General features: G+C 32.9%; 1 protein-coding gene across 2 annotated transcripts in view; it reads right to left on the bottom strand.

The window, feature by feature from the left end:
• Window positions 1-1,106: 1,106 nt before the first annotated feature.
• Window positions 1,107-20,386, bottom strand: part of LOC140446094 (basic helix-loop-helix ARNT-like protein 1) — a 243,697-nt gene continuing 224,417 nt past the window's right edge. For both annotated transcript variants that reach the window (XM_072538624.1, XM_072538623.1), the window contains 3 exons: window positions 20,190-20,340; window positions 19,116-19,270; window positions 1,107-15,436 (listed from right to left, as the gene is read on the bottom strand). In XM_072538624.1, coding sequence (XP_072394725.1) covers window positions 15,380-15,436; window positions 19,116-19,270; window positions 20,190-20,340 — 363 coding nt within the window. In that variant the 3' untranslated portion in view covers window positions 1,107-15,379. The remainder of the gene's footprint in view (window positions 15,437-19,115; window positions 19,271-20,189; window positions 20,341-20,386) is intronic.

Raw genomic sequence — 20,386 nt, 5'->3', positions numbered from 1 at the left:
TTTTATACACTTTTTACTGCGCAATTTTAAATTTTGAAAATTAGCAGTTCAACATTTCGTTACCAATTTATTAAATTGACTAAGGTAATAACTACATAATTTTTATCGTTTGACTTGTCTGCCTAACCAAAGTTCAATATTTTAAAATTTACAGCTAACAATTGATTGGAATACAAAAAAATACGAATCATTAAATTAAAACACAAAATGTTGCTTTTTACTTATGCCTCTTCTTTATGAGCTAAGAAAGAGTATTAAATAAGGCAAAATTAAAAAATATACATATCAAAATATGGGAATATGAGAAAAACAACCCTGAATATGTACGAAAAACTTCGGTTGCAGACTTTTGAGTATTCCTTTTAGGCTATTTTATATATAAAAAAGATATCTGCCTATACAGTATAGTTTCCAGGAAAGTAGCCACTTGAAAACACTTAGTTATTCTATGAGTAAGACTACATTGGTTACAAATTTTTAAATAAAAATTGATTACATAATTCTCTTTTTTACAATAGAAATTGTATTTTTTTATATTCTTACAAAATTCAGTCTTCGAGAGTTACTATATTTATCAGCTCCTATATTTAACAATAATTTTGAGCAAGTTTAGGTCAGGTGAAATAGTTAAGCAGTTATTTTTAAATCAAAATGGGTTAGTACAATTTCTTACTAAAATCAGTTCTTTATATACCAGTTCACTGATACTGAACTCGGCTTTCAGTCACTCATTAGTTTATGTATTATATCATTATTCAACAGTAAGTTTTATTTACTATTAATTTAATATAGACAGTTATTTGTAATAAAGCTGTCTTGTGCATTTATCAAAATTTTATAAAGTAAAAAATAAAATGAAATGAATAAATTATATTATAAGGACCAACAAATGTTTTTTAGCTTGCATCTTCAAAATGGTTCTTAAAACTACAGATCAAGACTCTCTTTGTAGAGACGACTTTGCAAGACCTCTTCTTGCCTGTAAAACAATATCTGTAAGGATAAAAAGCTAAAACTGATACGGTTTAGCGATAGTTAAGTAAGTTGTTTCAAGAAGTTTTCTTACATATTTAAGATAAAAATGCTTAAACATATTAGGTATGAAAAGAATTTTTCTTAGTGTAGTGGGACACATTCTGATTATGTTATACTAGCTCTATGTATATACATACTCCTGCTGTAGTAGTCATAAAAATTTTATCTGAAAAGTTACTTTGATCCCTGGACAAACAAGAAAAAAAAAACATAAGTAAGATCGTGATAACTATCAAAAGCTTTCATATTCCATAAAAATCAAATAACATGCCAATAGGTAAAGTTTGTTCCAACCTAAGAGAATATAAAATGAATTTACAACAATTACTATTTAAATGGGTAAATTTAAATAGTAATTACTTTAAAATGCCACAAGAAAATAGCTTCAGAACAATACGAATTTACAACGTTTTAGCGTTTTATAAAAGCTAGCAAAACGACATTTTATTTTAAGGTAAGATATCAAACATCTTGTAAATTTACAAAATAACAGTATGTGAGACTGAATAAAAAACAAAAAACTAGACTCTTTTCTAAAGAAATTGGTTTATGAAAGAATTATAAACACATGAACCGCATATATATGGTCACATTTGACGTCATAGTATCGGAAACTAACTATCCAGTTATCTTTATAAAGGCCATAAATACTGCCAATAAAAATACGATTTGCATTAATGTGAGGTTTGTGCTATTAAATTATTAAAAAGAAAATTCTGTCTAATTTGTATATAAGGTATATGGAAATGAAATTAAGATTTTTCTATTGTACTGTTCCACTTTGACATGGTGATGGGGCATGAGTTTTTTAGCTTGCATCTTCAAAATGGTTCTTAAAACTACAGATCAAGACTCTCTTTGTGGAGGCGTCTACACGACTTTGCAAGACCTCTTCTTGCCTGTAAAACAATATCCGTAAGGATAAAAAGCTAAAACTGATACGGTTTAGCGATAGTTAAGTAAGTTGTTTCAAGAAGTTGACTAGAGACCAAAACAATAGGAACCCGCTTTGTAAACGGGCAGTGTAGCTTTCCCAAACTTGCATTGCAGTTGCGTGTCTAAAATAAACTGAAAGAAACAGTCTAGGGGGAACCAGCCTACACTTTATTCATACTAGGTATTATCTACATTGGAACGGGCTCTTGTAATTTCTCCCATGCGTGTAGGATTGGCATAAACCAATTTAACATAAAACAACAGGGGATTCTAAAAAGAACCCAAAAACAAAAAAAAAACTTCCAAAAAAGATATTGATCAGACTAAAATTGACAATTAACACTTAAACAGGTTCCACAACATCGAAATAGAAAAAAACAATAAGGATTCGCGTAATTCTACGGAAACTCGACATATATTGTCATTTCTTATCCGGATAGGCTTCCACATCCAGTATTAGATAAGGATTGTCAAGTATTAGTTAAATATGAGAAAGAGTTCATACAACTCGGAACTCACATCGGAAACTAAGAGAATTTCAATAAAATTGAGTATTAAAAAAACTAAAGGAATATAGCACGTTTAGACGCTCTAGAATAACAGTAACAAACTAAATTGGATTTATGAAAAACTTTTTCTAGAAGGGCTTTGCTGTTACATTATGTACTAGCAGAGGAACTGCCTTGGTTCAAAATTGGATAAGGCATATTAAGAAGATATTAGGAAGCAAGGTTTAGCTATCTGGGAATAGATATAACTAGTTACGGATATGTTGAAGAAGAAGTAGGACAACAAAGCTTAAAAGCAAGTAAAGCGGCGGGATCTCTTAATGACACAATCTGGAAGAACAAACACCTAAGACAAGACACAAAAACAAGAATCTATAAAGCAGCAATTAGATCTATATTAACATACACGGCGGAGACAAGACCTGGCATCTAAAACGAGACAACTACTAGAAACCACAGAGATGAAAATACTCCGACGAATATCAGGGAAAAGTCTGTTGGATGGGGAGGAAGCAAAAACATAAAAGAGCATGAAATATAGAACACATAAATGGATGGGTGACAAAACTGAAACAGGAGTCGAACGAACACATTAGTAGAATGGCAGAGGATAGGATAGTACGAATAGCACAAGATAAGTCACTAAATTGACGAAGAAGTATTGGCAGTCCAAGAAAAAGATGGTGCGATAATTTAAACAATTTAGGAGGCTAATATTGAAGAAGAAACAAGAAAGGAAGAAGAAGAATGAATTAATGATTACTGGCAAGTAAATGATCGAAGTATGTTAGCGAAACAGTAATAGGTTGAAATTTATAAAACTATCCATTAAATCATGAAATATTTTAATATTTTACTTAATTCTTCAAATAGAATACACTAACTTGAATGTAATCAAAAACCTTTCGATTTTTTGCGAAAATATAGATAAATTAACACGACAGTTAATCTCTAGTAAAACTTCCCGATTCCGTATGCCTCTATTCTGATTATATTAAATTAAAGATTCAAAATAGTACACAAACTTAAAAATTTTAGAAAAAATTAAATAAATGTACCCAGATAATTTACTATAAACACAAATAATTACACAGCAGTTTAAATTGAACTTAATAAAATCACTAATACACGATTTTATACAAATTTTCATTTAAGTAAAATATTTTTGTTGATCCTACTATAAAATAGGTAAAGCCAAAAACATAGCCAATCTTGCACCTATGATATTTTGGTATTATTTTTACAAAAACACACATTACTCCTAAAATTAACATGACAAAGTCTTCATCACAGATTTACTATAATTAGTTTCTAGAATGTATAATATATTACGAGAATATTAAAAAATCTGTACACGTTACATAATAGCCCTAACATAGTTTTAAAATTAAAAGTTTCTTTTTAAAAATAAACGTCCATATAAGGTTTACCTCTTGTTTTCAATTTTTGCATTAATCGAGAAAAATAAAACTTTGTGCGATTTCAGATAAATAAGTAAAGTAAAATAAGCATTTTTTGAAAAAGATAAGAAAATCAATTTGTAGTAGTATTTGTCACCGGAGGCGTAGCAGTAGAATTATTATTAAATTTCAGTTTCTGTAATTTTAAGTACTATTTGTATAAGAAACGACAATTAAAAAGCGACGCATGTTGTATCTTGTGCTATTAAGTGTATTTGAGATGATTTTATATGACAATTAGAATTTAATAAAGCATCTACAGATGCATTTTAATCAAAATAAAATTCGGTTAATGCATTTACCCACCTTGCAAATTGATATTTTCAAATCATATCATCGTATGAGAGAATGTAGATCTAATAAACCTTTTCAAACTTTAAATACATATAAGAGATATTTTATTTCAATTTGTGCTATAAGCTTACCTTATTATAAATAATAGAACCAATTAAATATGGATTTTTGATATCGATGAGGTATTAAAAGAGGTGGAACATGCATTTCGGTTATCAATGTCAACTTCTCGAAAAAACGCAAGCCAGAGCCAGAGTACGGAAACAATACTAAAAATGGATTAAACTCCTTACAAAAACATATCTGAATGTTGATATTATAAAGTACAAAGAGACTCGGGAAGTAGTTGGTAAATGGATACAATGTTCTGTGCCTCATTGCATTGTTATGGAACTCATTTGATCCTTTTATCTATTTGTATGTAGCGCAATGAACCATCAGACTGGTTAAAATCAACATAGATACCACGACAAAAAAAACTTAAGTCCTCACAATGCGATGACTACCCGAATACAGTCTTATAATGTCTTCATAATATGTGTCAAGTCTCCAAGTTCAGATGTCTTAAAAGCTAGATAACTGATGACTTAGACCCAGACATAGTGATACGTATCAGAATTAAACAGACAAGAGTAACAGTTATGAATATGAGAACTCTGCTTAGAACAAGAGTCATAATTTAAAAATAAGGTACCGTTTTTCGATTTAGGGGAGGGGGGCACTTTTGTACGTGGGGTGAATTTGAACAATTTAAATATCCCTCTTATAAGCACCGCAATATTAGTAATTTTTGTTATACGGTGTTGGCTACATTTATACTACTATAGAGCGTTTCACGTTAAGAAAATAACATTGCGGATATAGGGCCATGTATTTCTTATGGACGATAGAAGCGCAGCGATGCCACGATGAACACAAGCACGATTCAGGGTTGTATAATTATTTGTATTTTCGTTTTCATAGTCATGAATTAAATTAATGTTTTTTAACGTAATTGACCAAAAGTGCCCATTCGAAACAAGAGATGAAAAGTAGGGAAAATATTTTAATTAAATAAATAGTATTTACAAAAGATAATTTTATTTTATTTTAATTATAGTAACGACAGTTTATTTGTTTTTCGGTAAGAATATCATATACCATGAATCATAGAAATCAGTAGAAAATATTGCTTAGTTAAATCATGCACTTTGCCGGCTATTAAATATTTAAAAGCAAATAAACGGACCGCTTGGTCCGCTTGCATATATCTAATTACTAATTGCAACTTAAAATAATACGGTGTGCGTATGTCAGCGATTTTATGTCGTTTTCTGAGACTACATAATGATAATAAGGCTTTGTGGTTCTTCAGTTGTTATTCTTTACAGTTAAATGTTAATTGAAAATGGAAATTCTAAAAATATATCGACAATCTAGTAAACCGCATGCCTGAGAGTTTTGGCAACACTGATCTCCATAAGCCTAATGTTATTTTCTTAACGTGGAACGCTGTATAGTGTGAAGTTAAATGAAGGTTATGACATTGTAAGATTTGTGAAAAGTCAAAGACTGTCATGGCTGGGACATGTGCAGAGACAAAACGATGCCAAAACAACAAAGAAAATGTTACAATGGAAGCCCATAGGAAGGCGAAAAAAAGGAAGGCCCAGAACGAGATGGTTGAATGACGTGGAAGACGACCTGAAAACAATGAACATAAGACAATGGAGAAGAAGGGCACAAGAGAGATCTGAATGGAAGGACATAGCCAGACAGGCAAAGACCCATCCAGGGTTATGATGCCAAAAGAAGAAGAAGAAGAAGTTGCATGAGCGATTGTTGTGCTTACAAACGTAACTGCAAAAGTAGGGTTTTCGGTATTTAAACGCATCTGTGTGTAATTTTGGTTGTAAGGATAATACAAGCAAAATATTCGGAACTGGGTGGTGTTGCTGCTAGCCAGCAATTCGCAGGGGTTTTTCAAGGTATGTGTTCGATATTTAACCTCGTAATTCTAACCCTAAATTTTTTGCCCTATTACTGCAAGCTCCATTAGGAAGAATTAAAATTGATGTTAAATGTGGATTTTTAGGAACTGGGATGGTACGTACATACAAAAGAAAACGTGTAGAAGTGCTTCCAACTGAAGATGATAATTAAAATGTCGTACAAGCAGTGGAAGGTGGCATGAAACTTCGCACGGCTGCTGCAACGTATAAAATTAAACATACGACACTATTTTATAGAATAAAAAGGAGACAGGAACCAGAAAGGGCCGATCAAATTGGTGTAGGTTATAATGATCTGTCGAATTAATTAAGTTTGTATTCTACTGGTCAAGTTTTTAACAAAACTGGAGAAGACCTATTGATTAGTTACATATTAAAATTTTCAAAAATAAATTACGGTTTAACATACACACAAATCAGAATTTTGGTTTATGATTATGCAAAAAGACTGAATAAACCTATATGCACCAGTAAATGGGATGCCAATAAAATTGCTGGTATAGACTGGCTGCAGTATTTTAAAAATAGGCACCAAAATTTGACATTGAGGAAACCCGAAAACACTAAACAAAATGTTGGGACAATTATGAACGTGCTTTTTCAACCCACGATTTCACACCTGACAGGATCTATAACTTAGACGAAACTAATATCAGTACCGTCCTGCAAGCTCCAAACATTGTAACGCAAAAGGGAATCAAACAAGTTGGGCAGATAGTTTCAGCAGAGAGAGGCACCCTGATCACTATGTGTGGGATAATTAATGCATTAGGAAATGCTGTGCCTCCGGTGTACATATTTCCAAGAGCCCGTTTTCATGATACAATGCTGAATGGAGCTCCCTTGGGAACCTTGGGTTTGGATTATTCGCCAAGTTCTGAATGGAGGACCAAGGAACTGTTTCTCAAGGTTCTTTGTCTAATGTATCACATTAAACGTTATACATAGTGCTCTTCTGATTCCCCAATTTTAATATTGATGGACAATCACGAAAATCATTATTCTCTTGAATCCATAATGTTTGCATGTGAAAATGGTATAGTATTAGTTACTTTTCCACCCCACACCTCACATCGCCTTCAACCAATAGATGTAGCGGTTTATTCGTCATGTAAATCAAAACTTACATTTGCTAACGAATGGATGATAATGCATCATGCTCGAGCAATTATCATACATGACTTAGCAGCTACTCGAAACACTGCATACACTTCTTCATTTATCATGAAGAATATAGTTGAAGGTTTTAGAAAAATGGACACTTGGCCCCTAAACCGTCTTGTATTTTCGGATGACTATTTTGACTTTGCTTTTGTTACTGACCGGCCACCACCAGGAAATAATGTAAACAACTCAACAGAAGCTGTTCTATCTACATCAACCCCAGAAAAAAAAAATATTACAGCACGAAAAAAGGTTAAATCTAGAGTTTTAACAGAAACACCTTGGTACAAGTCTTTTAGAGCTTCCAGGAGGCACATAACTTCCATTATTAGAATACGTTTCGGACACGCGTGTTATCCAAAGCACTTATTTAAAATAAAGGTTGTGGATGATGACAAATGTGAGCATTGTGGAGAGGAAAGTGATTTAGATCATATATTTTTTGGTTGTTCTAAAAACAGAGTCTACTCATCCAAACTTATAAATGATTTATTAAAATATAAAATAGCAGCTCCTTGGAATATACTATATTTATTATCACTTGGCTCTGTAGATATTTACAACTCTAATTAAATTTTTAAAAGACAGCAAATTATCATTATAATTCTCTAAAAATTATTTAGTTAATCTTGTTACCTTTGTTTTAAACCATTTGTATAACTTCCTCCTCTTCGTGACCTAGTGTTGTTGTGTCTTATATAAATCAATGCCTTGATAGGTCCCTAGGCGAGAAGAGTGTGTCCCTGTTCTCCTAATATCGATGTAATCTTTTATTTTGATAGGGCATTTAGGTAAATAATTATAATGATGACTGTCTTAGTCCTTTTGTGTCTGGCTGTATGACGATAGTCCAAGCAAAAAAAGCAAATAAGATGAAAAGAATCATTTGGAAGACTACTTCTACTACTAAGAAGAATGCGGAGTTACCACAGAGTGAAACTTTGGAATTCGATGAAGACATCGTTTATGCCAGTTCAGATGAATCGGAGGACTCATCATTGGAGAAATTGCCAAATATGAACAGAATGACTATATTTTAGCGAAGTTTGTTACAAAAAAGCTGTGTAATTATTATGTGTGACAGATCACTGAAATATTTGCTGTGGATTCAGAGTTTGAAGTTAAATTTTTGAAAAGAATTAAGGGAAAAGGGACACGTCCAACCTTTCACTCCAGAAACGGAGGATATTTCGATAGTCCCCATTAAAGATGTAGTTTTAAAATTACACCCTATAAACAATTCAAATTACAGCACTTGCAAAACGCAATCATTTATTTCTTTTTCAAAGTTGATGGATAATTACACTGTATATTAAAAATTACTAGTTTCCTGTTTGAATATCTATACCTTAGGTACTTTGTGTTTTTTCACGTTTGTATATTTTGTGTCCTTTCAATAATAAACTGTATTTTTTGGTTAGATTTCAAAGTATTTTTAGGCCATTCAAATGCGCCCCTTCTTAGTTCATGGCTACCCCTATTAGGGGCACTTTTGAACATTTTTCTTGGTTTTTGATAAAAGTTTGATAGACAATATTACATTATTACATGTGCTAATGTTGTTTGCGATACCTAAAATAAATAATTGTAGGTAAAGTAAGTCACAATACACTCAAAAAGAAAAAACGTTCAAAAGTGCCCCCTCCTCCCCTACTACATTTATTCAATGCTGATGTATGAGGTGCCAACTAGGACAATAAAAGTTAACATCATGAATCGCCATGAGGCTCTCAAAATGTGGCTGTTCAGGAGAATCCTTAAAATTGCCTCTATGGATCATATATCCAAGGCTGAAATATTACGCCGAATAGGGAGAGAAAGTTAATGCTGCGAAAGAGTGAAACTACATTTTTAGGAATTCCAATATCAATTTTTAAAATTGTATGCAGGGTAACATTGAAGGAAAATAGGCCGGCCAAATCTCGACGCCCATGCACTTTTCAGAGCTGCAAAGATGGAAGCGAGTATGCCAGAAATGTCGCCAACATTCGTAAATGAATAAAGTATTTTAAGAAGAAGATGCCTCATGTCGTTAAAACTTTTCTCAGACTTATTTATTCAAGTCTTTACAGGGAATGCGAATATCAGATGGATACCACGTAGTTCGAAGTTAAAAATGGATTGCAAGCATCTAAATGTTAAGAAATAAACAATACAACAAATCATCTCTATAAAATATCTCGTTGTCTTTCTTATAAAGAAAATAAAAGAATTCAGGGCCTCGAGAAGTTTGTAAAATGCCAATTTTTATAGATCGAATGTATGTATACATTACTTGTACTGTATGAAGAGGTCAAAGTACGAGCTACTTCTGACTTATAATACAGGGTAATAAAGGTCAGTAGGAAGAGGCTGGAAGACGTCATGGTTGAAGAACCTGGGGAGGTGGTTTGACTGCGTAAACTCCATTCGCTTAGCTCGGGCACATTTTGACAGATTCATTGTCGGAAACCTACAACACAACAATTCCTACTTCTCAGTATTAATAGCTCAAGTATGCTACTATTGCAGACTTCTTTCTTTTTTAAAAAAAAAGAAGAATTATTCTAAATAGTGAAAGTGTATACTAAACCCATCAAATTTTGGGTAGTATATATTTAAAAAATATATTTTAGTTGTTATAATTTAACATAACAATTTATTATATGGTGCAGATAAATAAATATTGATTGTCGGTAATTCGCAAAGTTCTATTTTATTTACTATTTAGTTTGTTTACTAATAATATTGGCTATGAGTACGTGTGCTTGGTTGTATAGTAATTTCCAGCCACTTCTAGTATGTCAAAAAGTAACTAACTTCGTAAAAAAATAATTACTAAATTCACTAGACAGTTCGGACTGGGAATAGCGAACCGAGTTTATCTGCAGAAATCTTACGTGTTGCAGTTTTCAAAACTACAACTGTCATTTGGATTGCCAACCTTCGGAATGAGACTGCGTCATAAGAAGAAGAACCTAGATGAGTTATTTTCTGCATTATTTCTATTCTGTTTCTTATTTGTTGACAGTTGACATATAGGTTGTCAACGCTTTGAATTGTCAACTGTAACACTACTGTTAAAATGCTGTCTATAATATTTTTTCCTCTTTCATACTTTCAAATCTTTAGATTATTACTAACGGTTTCTTTCAAACTTCATAATTTTCAGTCATAATTATGTAATGGGTCTTGTCATTCTATTTTATAATCTCACAACCTCAGTTCTTAATGTAGTAATAATAGGTCTACCTTACTATAAAATACATTAAATATTAGGATTTTTAAGATACACCTCAATACTCCGTAACCGTTCCTTAAACCGTCGTTATATTTTTAATTTCCTTGAATAATACCGTTAATAAAAATTTAAAGAAATCTTGTTTAAAAGAAATACTCTCACTAAAAAATTATTAAAACGGGTTATGTAAAAGCTTCGCTTTTAATTATAATTTAATTTTAGAACACATTAAGCAGTGCACGATTTTTAATTTGAAGGACCCACAAAATCGTCTAAAGTTGGATACTCCTCCGAAGCATTTACATTTTTATACGAAATCGCACAATACAGTTTCATTTCCGTAAATCAATTTTAATAAACAAACCATACATACAGAGTGATTTTTTATTAATAGCGAATATGAATACTCGGAAATGATAGTAAGTTGTTTTGTACATCGCAAACTTCTGTGTCGACCAAAAATATAAAGCAATGGTACCGATAATGTTTTACTATTTGATTATAGTTGTTTATATACAGAACAGGAAAAGCTTCTTTCACAATTAATACATAAATTATTTTCATTTAAATTCATAATAATCTCCTGCAGCTATATTCTGATAACATATTCCAATCATAAATAACAAATCTAAATCTGCGTCTATTGAATATCTAAAACCGGAAATATTATAAAGTAAATAATCCAATAATCTTACAGAGACAACTTTTAAAATCAGTTTATATAATTGATATATATATATATATATATATATATATATATATATATATATATATATATATATATATATATATATATATATATATATATATTCGGTTTTTTATAACGTCTTACGACGTTGTCCGACTCCCAAACGCCACTGTATTCTGTCTTGAGTTAGGTTTTCGTCCAGATTTCGAGCGCTAATCGCTTTCCTAACTCCCAGGTTCCAGCTCTGTGGTGGTCTTCCTAGTTTCCTCTTCTCTGGGGGTTGCCACATCATCGTTTTTTTAGGCAATCTTTCGTCCCCCATTCGGCTCACATGCCCATACCATATGAGCTGTTTTCTCTCAATATCCTCAACTATAGTGCCCTCTATACCCATTTGTTGTTTTATCACTTCATTCCGTATTCTGTCGGCTCTTGATATTCTCATCGATCTTCTGATGGCATCCATTTCCGTGGCTTCGACCTTTTTCTTATATTTTTCGGTTATTCTCCATGTCTCAGCTCCATAAAGTAGGCTAGTTTTAACCATTGTCTCATAGATGTTCCATTTTCTTTTCTTTGATATTTCTTTACTCCATAGAATTCCGTTCAAACATGCTATAGCTCTTCGTGCTTGTACAATTCGATGTTCTATTTCTCGTTCGTCTTTTCCACTACGGTCGAAGATGACGCCCAGGTATTTATATTCGTTGCATGGATTTATTTTTTGATTGTAATCGATATCGAGTTGTTCTGCTTCAGCTCCAATTGAGAGGTATTTTGTCTTTTCTAAATTGATATTTAATCCCCATTTCTGGTATTCTTCAATTAGTTTTCTAAGCATGTATTCCATGTCATCTTTGTCATTTGAGATCACCACCTGATCATCTGCAAACTGTAAAGTATATATGTAATCCTGATCGTTCAATTGTATACCCATTCCTTTTCCTTATATATATCTTATATATATCTTTTCATTATATAATTGATTGTACTAATATTTATTTATCTGCGAGGTACAAAAAATAATGTACTCAAAATACATGTCGTAAAAACTTGAGGTCAGTTCGCTATTTTTAAAAATGTTAAATAATATTCATGGGATGCAAGGGATAGTGATGCGCAACGTATAGCCCCTCCTATTCAAATGTCAACCGCACCTGCCCGTGTGATCCTGATCATTTGCTATATCTTGCTATATTACAAACGAGGCTCCACGAGGCTATAAGCAATCCTCCACTTAATGACCAACGGCTTCGAGTGGATGAGTTAGTAAATGCTAGGACACTCTTTTGTCCTGGAGTTGAGAAATATGCATCAAAGACAAGGAGCCAGTCAGTCGCCAACGAAAGCTACGGGATGACTACCACATTATATATCCCTAGTAAAACCATCTTGTTGTTGAAATATGCGCGACTGGATAGAAACATCGGAAAGAATACAATTAATGGAACGTCAGAACTCTTTCTCAGCCCGTAAACAACACACTGCAATGAAAAGACTCAATATTGATATTCTGGGAAAGAGTAAAATAAGGTGGCCAGGTAATGATGATAAGTGCGAGAAGGACAATGTTTTCTTCGGGCAGAAGAGAAAAAGATGTTAACCCGTAGGCATGTAGGAGCGGTTCTAGTAAATAATATAGCGAACCAACTCTAGTACAACATACTAAACTGCAGAGATTACGGTGGGCAGGGCACGTGGTCCGCATGCAAGAGAATAGAATCCCCAGAAAATTATTAAATGTAAGAATGCAGGGAAAAAGACCTGTTGGAAGACCTAAAAAGAGATGGGAAGACGAAGTCGATGAGGATGCCAGGAACTGCCTGGGAACGCGTTCATGGAAAAGAACAGCGGTAAATCGAGATGATTGGAGAAGCCTGTTGAAGGAGGCCAAGGCCCGATTTGGGCTGTAGCGCCATTGGATGGATGGATAGAAACATCGAAAAGAATACCATTAATGGAACGTCAGAACTCTTTCTCAGCTCGTAAACAACACACTGCAATGAAAAGACTCAAAATTGATATTCTGGAAAAGAGTAAAATAAGGTGGCCAGGTAACGAGGATAAGTGCGAGAACGAGGATGCAACAATGTTTTTTTCGGGCAGAAGAGAAGAAGATGTTAACCCGTAGGCATGTAGGAGCGGTTCTAGTAAATAATAAAATCAGAAAACATAATTTATCTGCAAGTTGTTCCAAATAAGTGCGCACCCCTTAGATTTAAATATAATTCAGGTTTATGCTCTCACAGCTAAGATTTATCAAGAATTAGGATCATAAAAAACCTGAAGAAACAAGACATTACCATTGCAATGGGAGATTTTAAATCCAAAATAGGAAAAAGCGAAGTCAGTGAACGTAGTTGGTAAGTCTGGGTTGAAAAAAAGAAATGATCGATGTGATCAATTAATACAGTTTTGCCAGGAGAAAAACTTAAATGTCACTAATACTTGGTTTAAGTTACCATTAAGCTTATGCACTTGGAAGTCGCCACAAAACAAATCTTGGCACATCTTTAGAAATCAGATAGATTTTATAACAATAAACAAACGATTCCGTAATATCAGCAATAATCTCAGCCAAAACATATCCTGGAGTTGATATAAATAATTCTGATCGAACTCCACTGGTAGCCCACTTATGAATCAGACTAAAACTCTAATCCAGAAATAGATTAGATATCGATCAACTTATAAAAAGCATTAATAGTAATAGGGGACGCTATATGCAACGGTGTAAAAGAAGTGATTGGTTAGGTTAGGTTAGGTACTCGGAAGGGAAGAAGAACGAGTGGACCAAAGACGAGATATTAACCATAAATATTACCGATAAATATTACACCTTATGGACAGAAGGAGAGAAAATAAGAATAAACCCGAATGTTATAAAGAACTAGAAAGAACTGTCAGCAAAAAGATAAGTATTGTAAGAGGCTAAGGAAAAATGGTTCTGAGAAAAATGGCGAGATAGAAAACCAACAACTAAGGCAAGATAGCTATAGCATAAAAAACAATTATTGTAGACTAAGAAGAACAGTTACAGACTTGAGAAATTTACATAAAACATTGTTTACCGTCATGTATTAAATATTATTAATTACCTACAAAAAGTTAGAGGCTTTAAAAAAATGTAGCAGTACCGACGCATACTGAGAATACCTTGGAGACACAAAGTGGCTACCACAGAGGTATTGAGAGGAATGGGTAAAGAGATGTTATCATTAACAACTGTTAAAAGGAAGAAAGCGTCATATCTGGGACATGTTTTCCATAATGGCAAGTACAATCTGCTACAGCTTATAGTGCCAAAATGGAACGTAGAAGAGGTTTGGGCAAAAAGAAGAAAAACTGGCTGAGAAACTTAGGATAATAATTCCAAATACCAGAAGCTACAAATATAATGCATGTGACACAAAGCGGAACATCTAACTATGGTTAGATGGTCGCCACTTTTCGGTAGAAGACGGCACATAAAAAAGAAGATATTACATAAAACTCACTATATAATTGAAAACAAGTGGTAGACACAAAAATGTAATGTACAATTAACTTTAAATACAATTTTAATACAGAGTGTTACTAAACTACCTATTTAGAAAATAAATAGTATGTTTTATAACTTTTTATAACTTTAGTATGTTTTATAACTTTTTGCAATATCTTAAAGTTGAAAGTAAAATCTTCAAAACCATGTATATGTTCGATTAAGGAGCCACTTTTAAATCCAAGTCCATACAAAATACTAACAAGTGGTTTCAAACACACGTAATAGAGATCTTACATTAAAACTATATGTTTTATTTTCGGAAATATTGCAAACAAAGGTTTTTATTGTAGAAAAGTGTACTTTTCTTTTTGTTTGTCCTTTTTCTGTAAATTTAAAATACATCTCCTACAATTCTCGAGCTATTTTAGCTGTATATAAAAATCATTCAGTATAAATAATACACTTTAAAAACACCGTCCACAACCACGATTTTCTTTTTTCACACCATGGCGACGAATGCTACGTACTTCTTAAGTATGGCCCTAGTCGGTCAGTCTTCAAATTCTGGGATTATATTTATTTTTGCAGTTTTCATTGTTTATACATTACGGCGCAACTGCTGGTCATGTTGATATAAGGACGTTTCGGGATCTTTCTGCAACAAAAAATTAGTTTATACGCAAAATTCAACATATCACAAGATATCCGCAAATTAAAAAGAATCGATTTTAATTTTAAAATAAAAAAAATTCAATTTTATTAAATAAAAAGTATTTCGTTTCCACAAGGAAAGACACTAAATTCCTGTAGCTTGGCTGTATACCATGTATCACAAAAAATTGACTTAAAAATTCCTTTATAAAAGGTATATTAATAAAAACCCTATCGGGCTACATAACAGAACGTTTTCGGAATTAATATTCCATCATCAGTGCTGTATCGATGTATGTTATGCTTAAATATTTTAATGATATAAAACTCGAATTTGTAACAGAAATTTAATAGTGAGTGTATAAAGGGTCGTTCAAGTATTAATCCAATTTTTGAAGATTTTTGAACCTTCTCCTCCACGTAACATACCGTAACCGTAACGTTTTTCTATACCCCCTCCTCCTACCTAAACGTTACGCAACACCCAAGTTGCTATTTTTACCTAAAAGTAACAATTATGTTGCGAAAAGTACCGGAAAATCTGTAAAAAACCTTTCATTTCCTATTTCCTAGAATTTATGATGGGCACGTGATTTCGGCTACATTACACCACTTACGGCGCGTGAGTTTAGATGACCAATTTCATTTAATATTTTATCATCATCATCTTTGGCTCGACAATCCTTTGTGGATCCTGGCCTGCTCTGAGATTCGTATTCATTCTGTTCGGTTTCTGGCCATCTTCAGATTTCTAGTATCCCTAAGTCTATAGGTGTTCCTGTCGTTAGCTTTTTAGCAATCATATTGTCAGGCATTCGTATTATGTGTCCACCCCATCTAAGTCGCTGTGTTTTAATGAACGTTACAACATCTGGTTTATTAAAGAGTTAGTATAATTCGATATTATATCTTTTGTTCCACTGCCCTTTAAAACCGCTGAAATAATACTAATCCCAAAAGCAGGAAAACTTCCAAACAAGGTTTCATCATATAGGCCAATAAGCCTACTACCAGTCGTATTCAAAATACTTGAAAAATTACTGTTACAAAAAATTAACTCAGACCCTATACGGAGGAATATATACCCAACCAACAATTTGGCTTTCGAAAAAAACACTCGACAATACAGTAGCTTCATAGAATAGTACACACCATAAATTCTGCAATGGAAAGCAAACACTACTGCACAGCTGCTTTTCTAGATATTAGTCAAGCCTTTGATAAGGTTTGGCACACAGGTCTGATTTTTGAAATCAAGAAATATTTACCCATCACGTACCTGAAACTGTTAAAATCCTATCTGAGTGGAAGAGAATTCCGAACAAGAGTGAATGAAAGTAATTCCAACAATATTCCTATAAAATCTGGTGTTCCACAGGGCAGCGTTCTTGGACCAATATATGTGCTATACACAGCAGATCTACCCTCCACTAATGAAACCATCACTGGCACGTTTGCAGATGATGCTGTCATCCTTGCAGCCGACGAAAATCCAATTATAGCATCTAACATTCTACAAGTACAACTGAATGAAATCGAGAAATGGTCTTACAAGTGGAGAATTAAAATGAATGAAACAAAATAAGTCCAACTGACTTTTACCTTAAGAAGAGACCAGTGTCCCCCAAACAATATCCAACTTCCCCAATCCTCTAGCACTAAATACCTAGGAATACATCTTGACTTAAAACTCACCTGGAAAGAACATATTCTTAAGAAACGGAAACAACTTGACCTAAGAAGGAAAGATCTAAACTGGTTAGTAGGCAGGAAATCGAAACTGAGCCTTGAAAACAAAATCCTTGTATAGGTACAAAACCGTCATAAAACCTATCTGGACGTAAGAAATCCAACTCTGGGGATATGCGAGAAAGTCAAACACAGCCATAATTCAAAGATGCCAATCAAAAATACTCCGAACGATAGCTGATGCATCTTGGTATGTGTCAAACCTAACACTTCATGAAGATCTAAGAATCCCGTTCGTACAGGATGTAATCACTAAATACAGCACGAAGCACCATGAAGCAATGGAATCACATAGTAACCCCTTACTCCAACCTCTGCTAGAACACCAAGCCAATAGTAGACTCAAAAGGAACTGGACAGCTGACCTGAAAAACGGTTAAAGTGGTTTTGTCACTGGAAAAGACCTCACCACGCCAATACGAGCCCCTTGCTCCGCAGCCAGCAAATTAGCTTATAGAACTTTATTTGTGTTTTGATTGCTAAAGATAGTGTCATAATAAAAAAAACTGTCAATGTAAAATTTGATGAGGGGTATATTTTGGGGAAAATTATTAAGCAATTATTAAAGACTATTACTTCTATATAGATGTAAAAGTAAACAACTAGTCTCAAATCAATGTGAATGAATTTTTAACTAAATAGTATGTCAAGTAGAATATTTTTTTTTATTTAGAAACTACAATCCACATCAACAACGCAGGGTTTAATTAGGTTTTTAAGATCGGTGTATGAGTAACTTCTTAATTTTGTTGTATATTGTGAATTTATTCGACCTATGTTTGCTAGGTTGTCCACTTTCTCATTTCCAGAAATTCCTATATGCGACGGTACCCAAAAAAATGCTACTTCTGTTCGAGATGATTCAATTATATTCAATTATGTTTGTTTTACACCTAATAGTGCATTTAATGAGTTTGTGAAGACGACACATTTATCTTCACTACGCGTTTTGAAGAAAATTAAGGTTTCCAAAATGGCTATGGTCTCACCTGTGAGGATGTAGCAGTGTGTAGGTATGGGTTTGTGTGAGTATTGTATTTACAGTATTATGCAACAGCATGTCAGTCACGAGTTTTAAAGGCATCACTGAATATTTGGAGATAATTAGGATAATGAGAGATAACTTCGGAGTACAATTGTTTGATGGTGATTGGATTTGTAGTTGATTTGGGGTATTTTGTCAGGGTTAAGTCTTAGGTTAATGGTAAGTGACTGGATTGTCCATGAAGGAAAATTTACATTTACTTGTAGATATCGACTTAGATGATCCATATCAAAGTCAGAAGATTTTATTCGTTCTATAAGGGGAGTACTATTTTTAGTTTGTTTCATAGAATCAATACTGGGACTGCAAATTTGGGAGAATACTGGATTTTGATTCTATGCTGATATTTTCCTTATATAGTTTAGGGATAGTTGTTGGTGTCTTATATGTAGAGGTGGTTCTCTCGCTAAAACTTGTAAGCTACTAATAGGACTGGTCCTGAAAGCACCCAGTGTAGATGGGTCTCAACAATTTTTGATATTGTGAAATATAAAAGTACTTTACTCTTGAGCGAAATTCATATTTTTTGACATACCTCGTATACTAATGATAAAATTTGATATCTGATGATTGTATTTTAGATTTTAGAACATGAAGAAATGAAGAATAAGTTTTTTTCGTAAAGTTAATAATAAAAAAGTTTTCCATATGGTTCCAACTTAGTGGAACATAATATTGTATATATTATTACGTAAAAACAATATTAGCATTCGGATGGATATATTTATCATTAGTTTAATAGTAGATTTATAGTAACTAAAGTTTTAGTTGAATTATAGTAAATAAATAAAGGTAAACAGGAATGCAAAAAAATATTTAAGTGAGTATAGTGTCATTATAATAAAAACAGAAAAATATTTTGCAACTTGCCAAAAATTATCATACCTACCTTGACTTCTGGTATGGTACTTCCAGTGTATGGTTTGTGCCTCTTGTATCCAAAAATCCCTTTTTGTCCATCATTACTAGGCGGCCTTTTAGGTCTCTTTATGTGGTATTTTTGCATTGATGCAGAACAGTCAGTCGTTGAACAGTCTTGATTCTCTATAACAAAAAACATAAAATTTTAATTCAAAAATAAAAATAATAAAACTATTTATCTTTAAAACCTTTAAATTGGAATTATGACAAAGATTTTTTTTTAAATTTCTAATATAAGTAGAAATAACCATATTGTAACCATCTGGACATGGAATTTATCATAATGGACATAATGGATATTTATCAACCTGGAGGGCGCCCCCCCAGGGGGGAACCCTCCAGGTTGAGAACCACTGCTCTACACTATAGGCAATAAACGATCTTTTGATAACAAAGAAGATGGTTAATGTTTTAAGTAATCCGTCGAATCGATTTAATACCAGATATAATAGTTGTGTGTGTGTGTTTGTTCATTATTGGCTTCGGAGTCTCTGTCCATTCGCCATCTTACGTTTATGGGATTATTTTGTATTTTTTATTCGGAAGCTCTAAAGGACTGCTCCTTGCTTTCTTCTCGTTTGCTATACAATCGTACTCCTGCTCTAATTTTACAAAGAAATATTTCCTATATATCTAATTTTACAATTATACCTTAGATTTTTATTTCTCTTATAACATATTCTGCTTGTTTTGAATTATTTCCTTTTGTTGTGTGTTTTTTTTCATTTTTTCTTTTTTTTATATATACATATATACACACATATATTTATTTATTTGTTTTTTTTTCCTTATCTTTTTATCTTATATAATTTGGGATATTAGACTAGGATACAATTTGACGCTCAGGAGTGTATCAGAGCATTTAGACGAGACAGGTGGACCTCGGATAAATATAATAGTTCTAAGGATATCAATTTTATTTAATACTAGATTTCTTTCCCTTGTATGGTGACTCCAGTCTCTTGATAACATAATTAAGCGTTTGATATGCTTATTATCGACATGAAAACTTTAAATTAAAGAAATATATTTAAAACTGTACCTGTGTGTATCAAGGGGCTTGGGCTGTTGAGAAGAGCTTCTTCTGCACCTGGGGAAGGTAGATTTGCCACAAGATGTGCTACAGCCTGTTCTACTTGCGCCGGATCCTCTACTATGTCTATTGAATCGTTGCTTGGTGGAGGAGTAAGGTTCTAAAATATTTATTTATAATCGTGTATACTTATTTAGATATTTACA

The sequence above is a fragment of the Diabrotica undecimpunctata genome, chromosome 7 (genome assembly GCF_040954645.1).
Source record: "Diabrotica undecimpunctata isolate CICGRU chromosome 7, icDiaUnde3, whole genome shotgun sequence".
NCBI classification, from domain to species: domain Eukaryota; kingdom Metazoa; phylum Arthropoda; class Insecta; order Coleoptera; family Chrysomelidae; genus Diabrotica; species Diabrotica undecimpunctata.
Note: the sequence above shows the minus strand (reverse complement) of the source record. Positions and strands in the feature narration are given on the sequence as shown.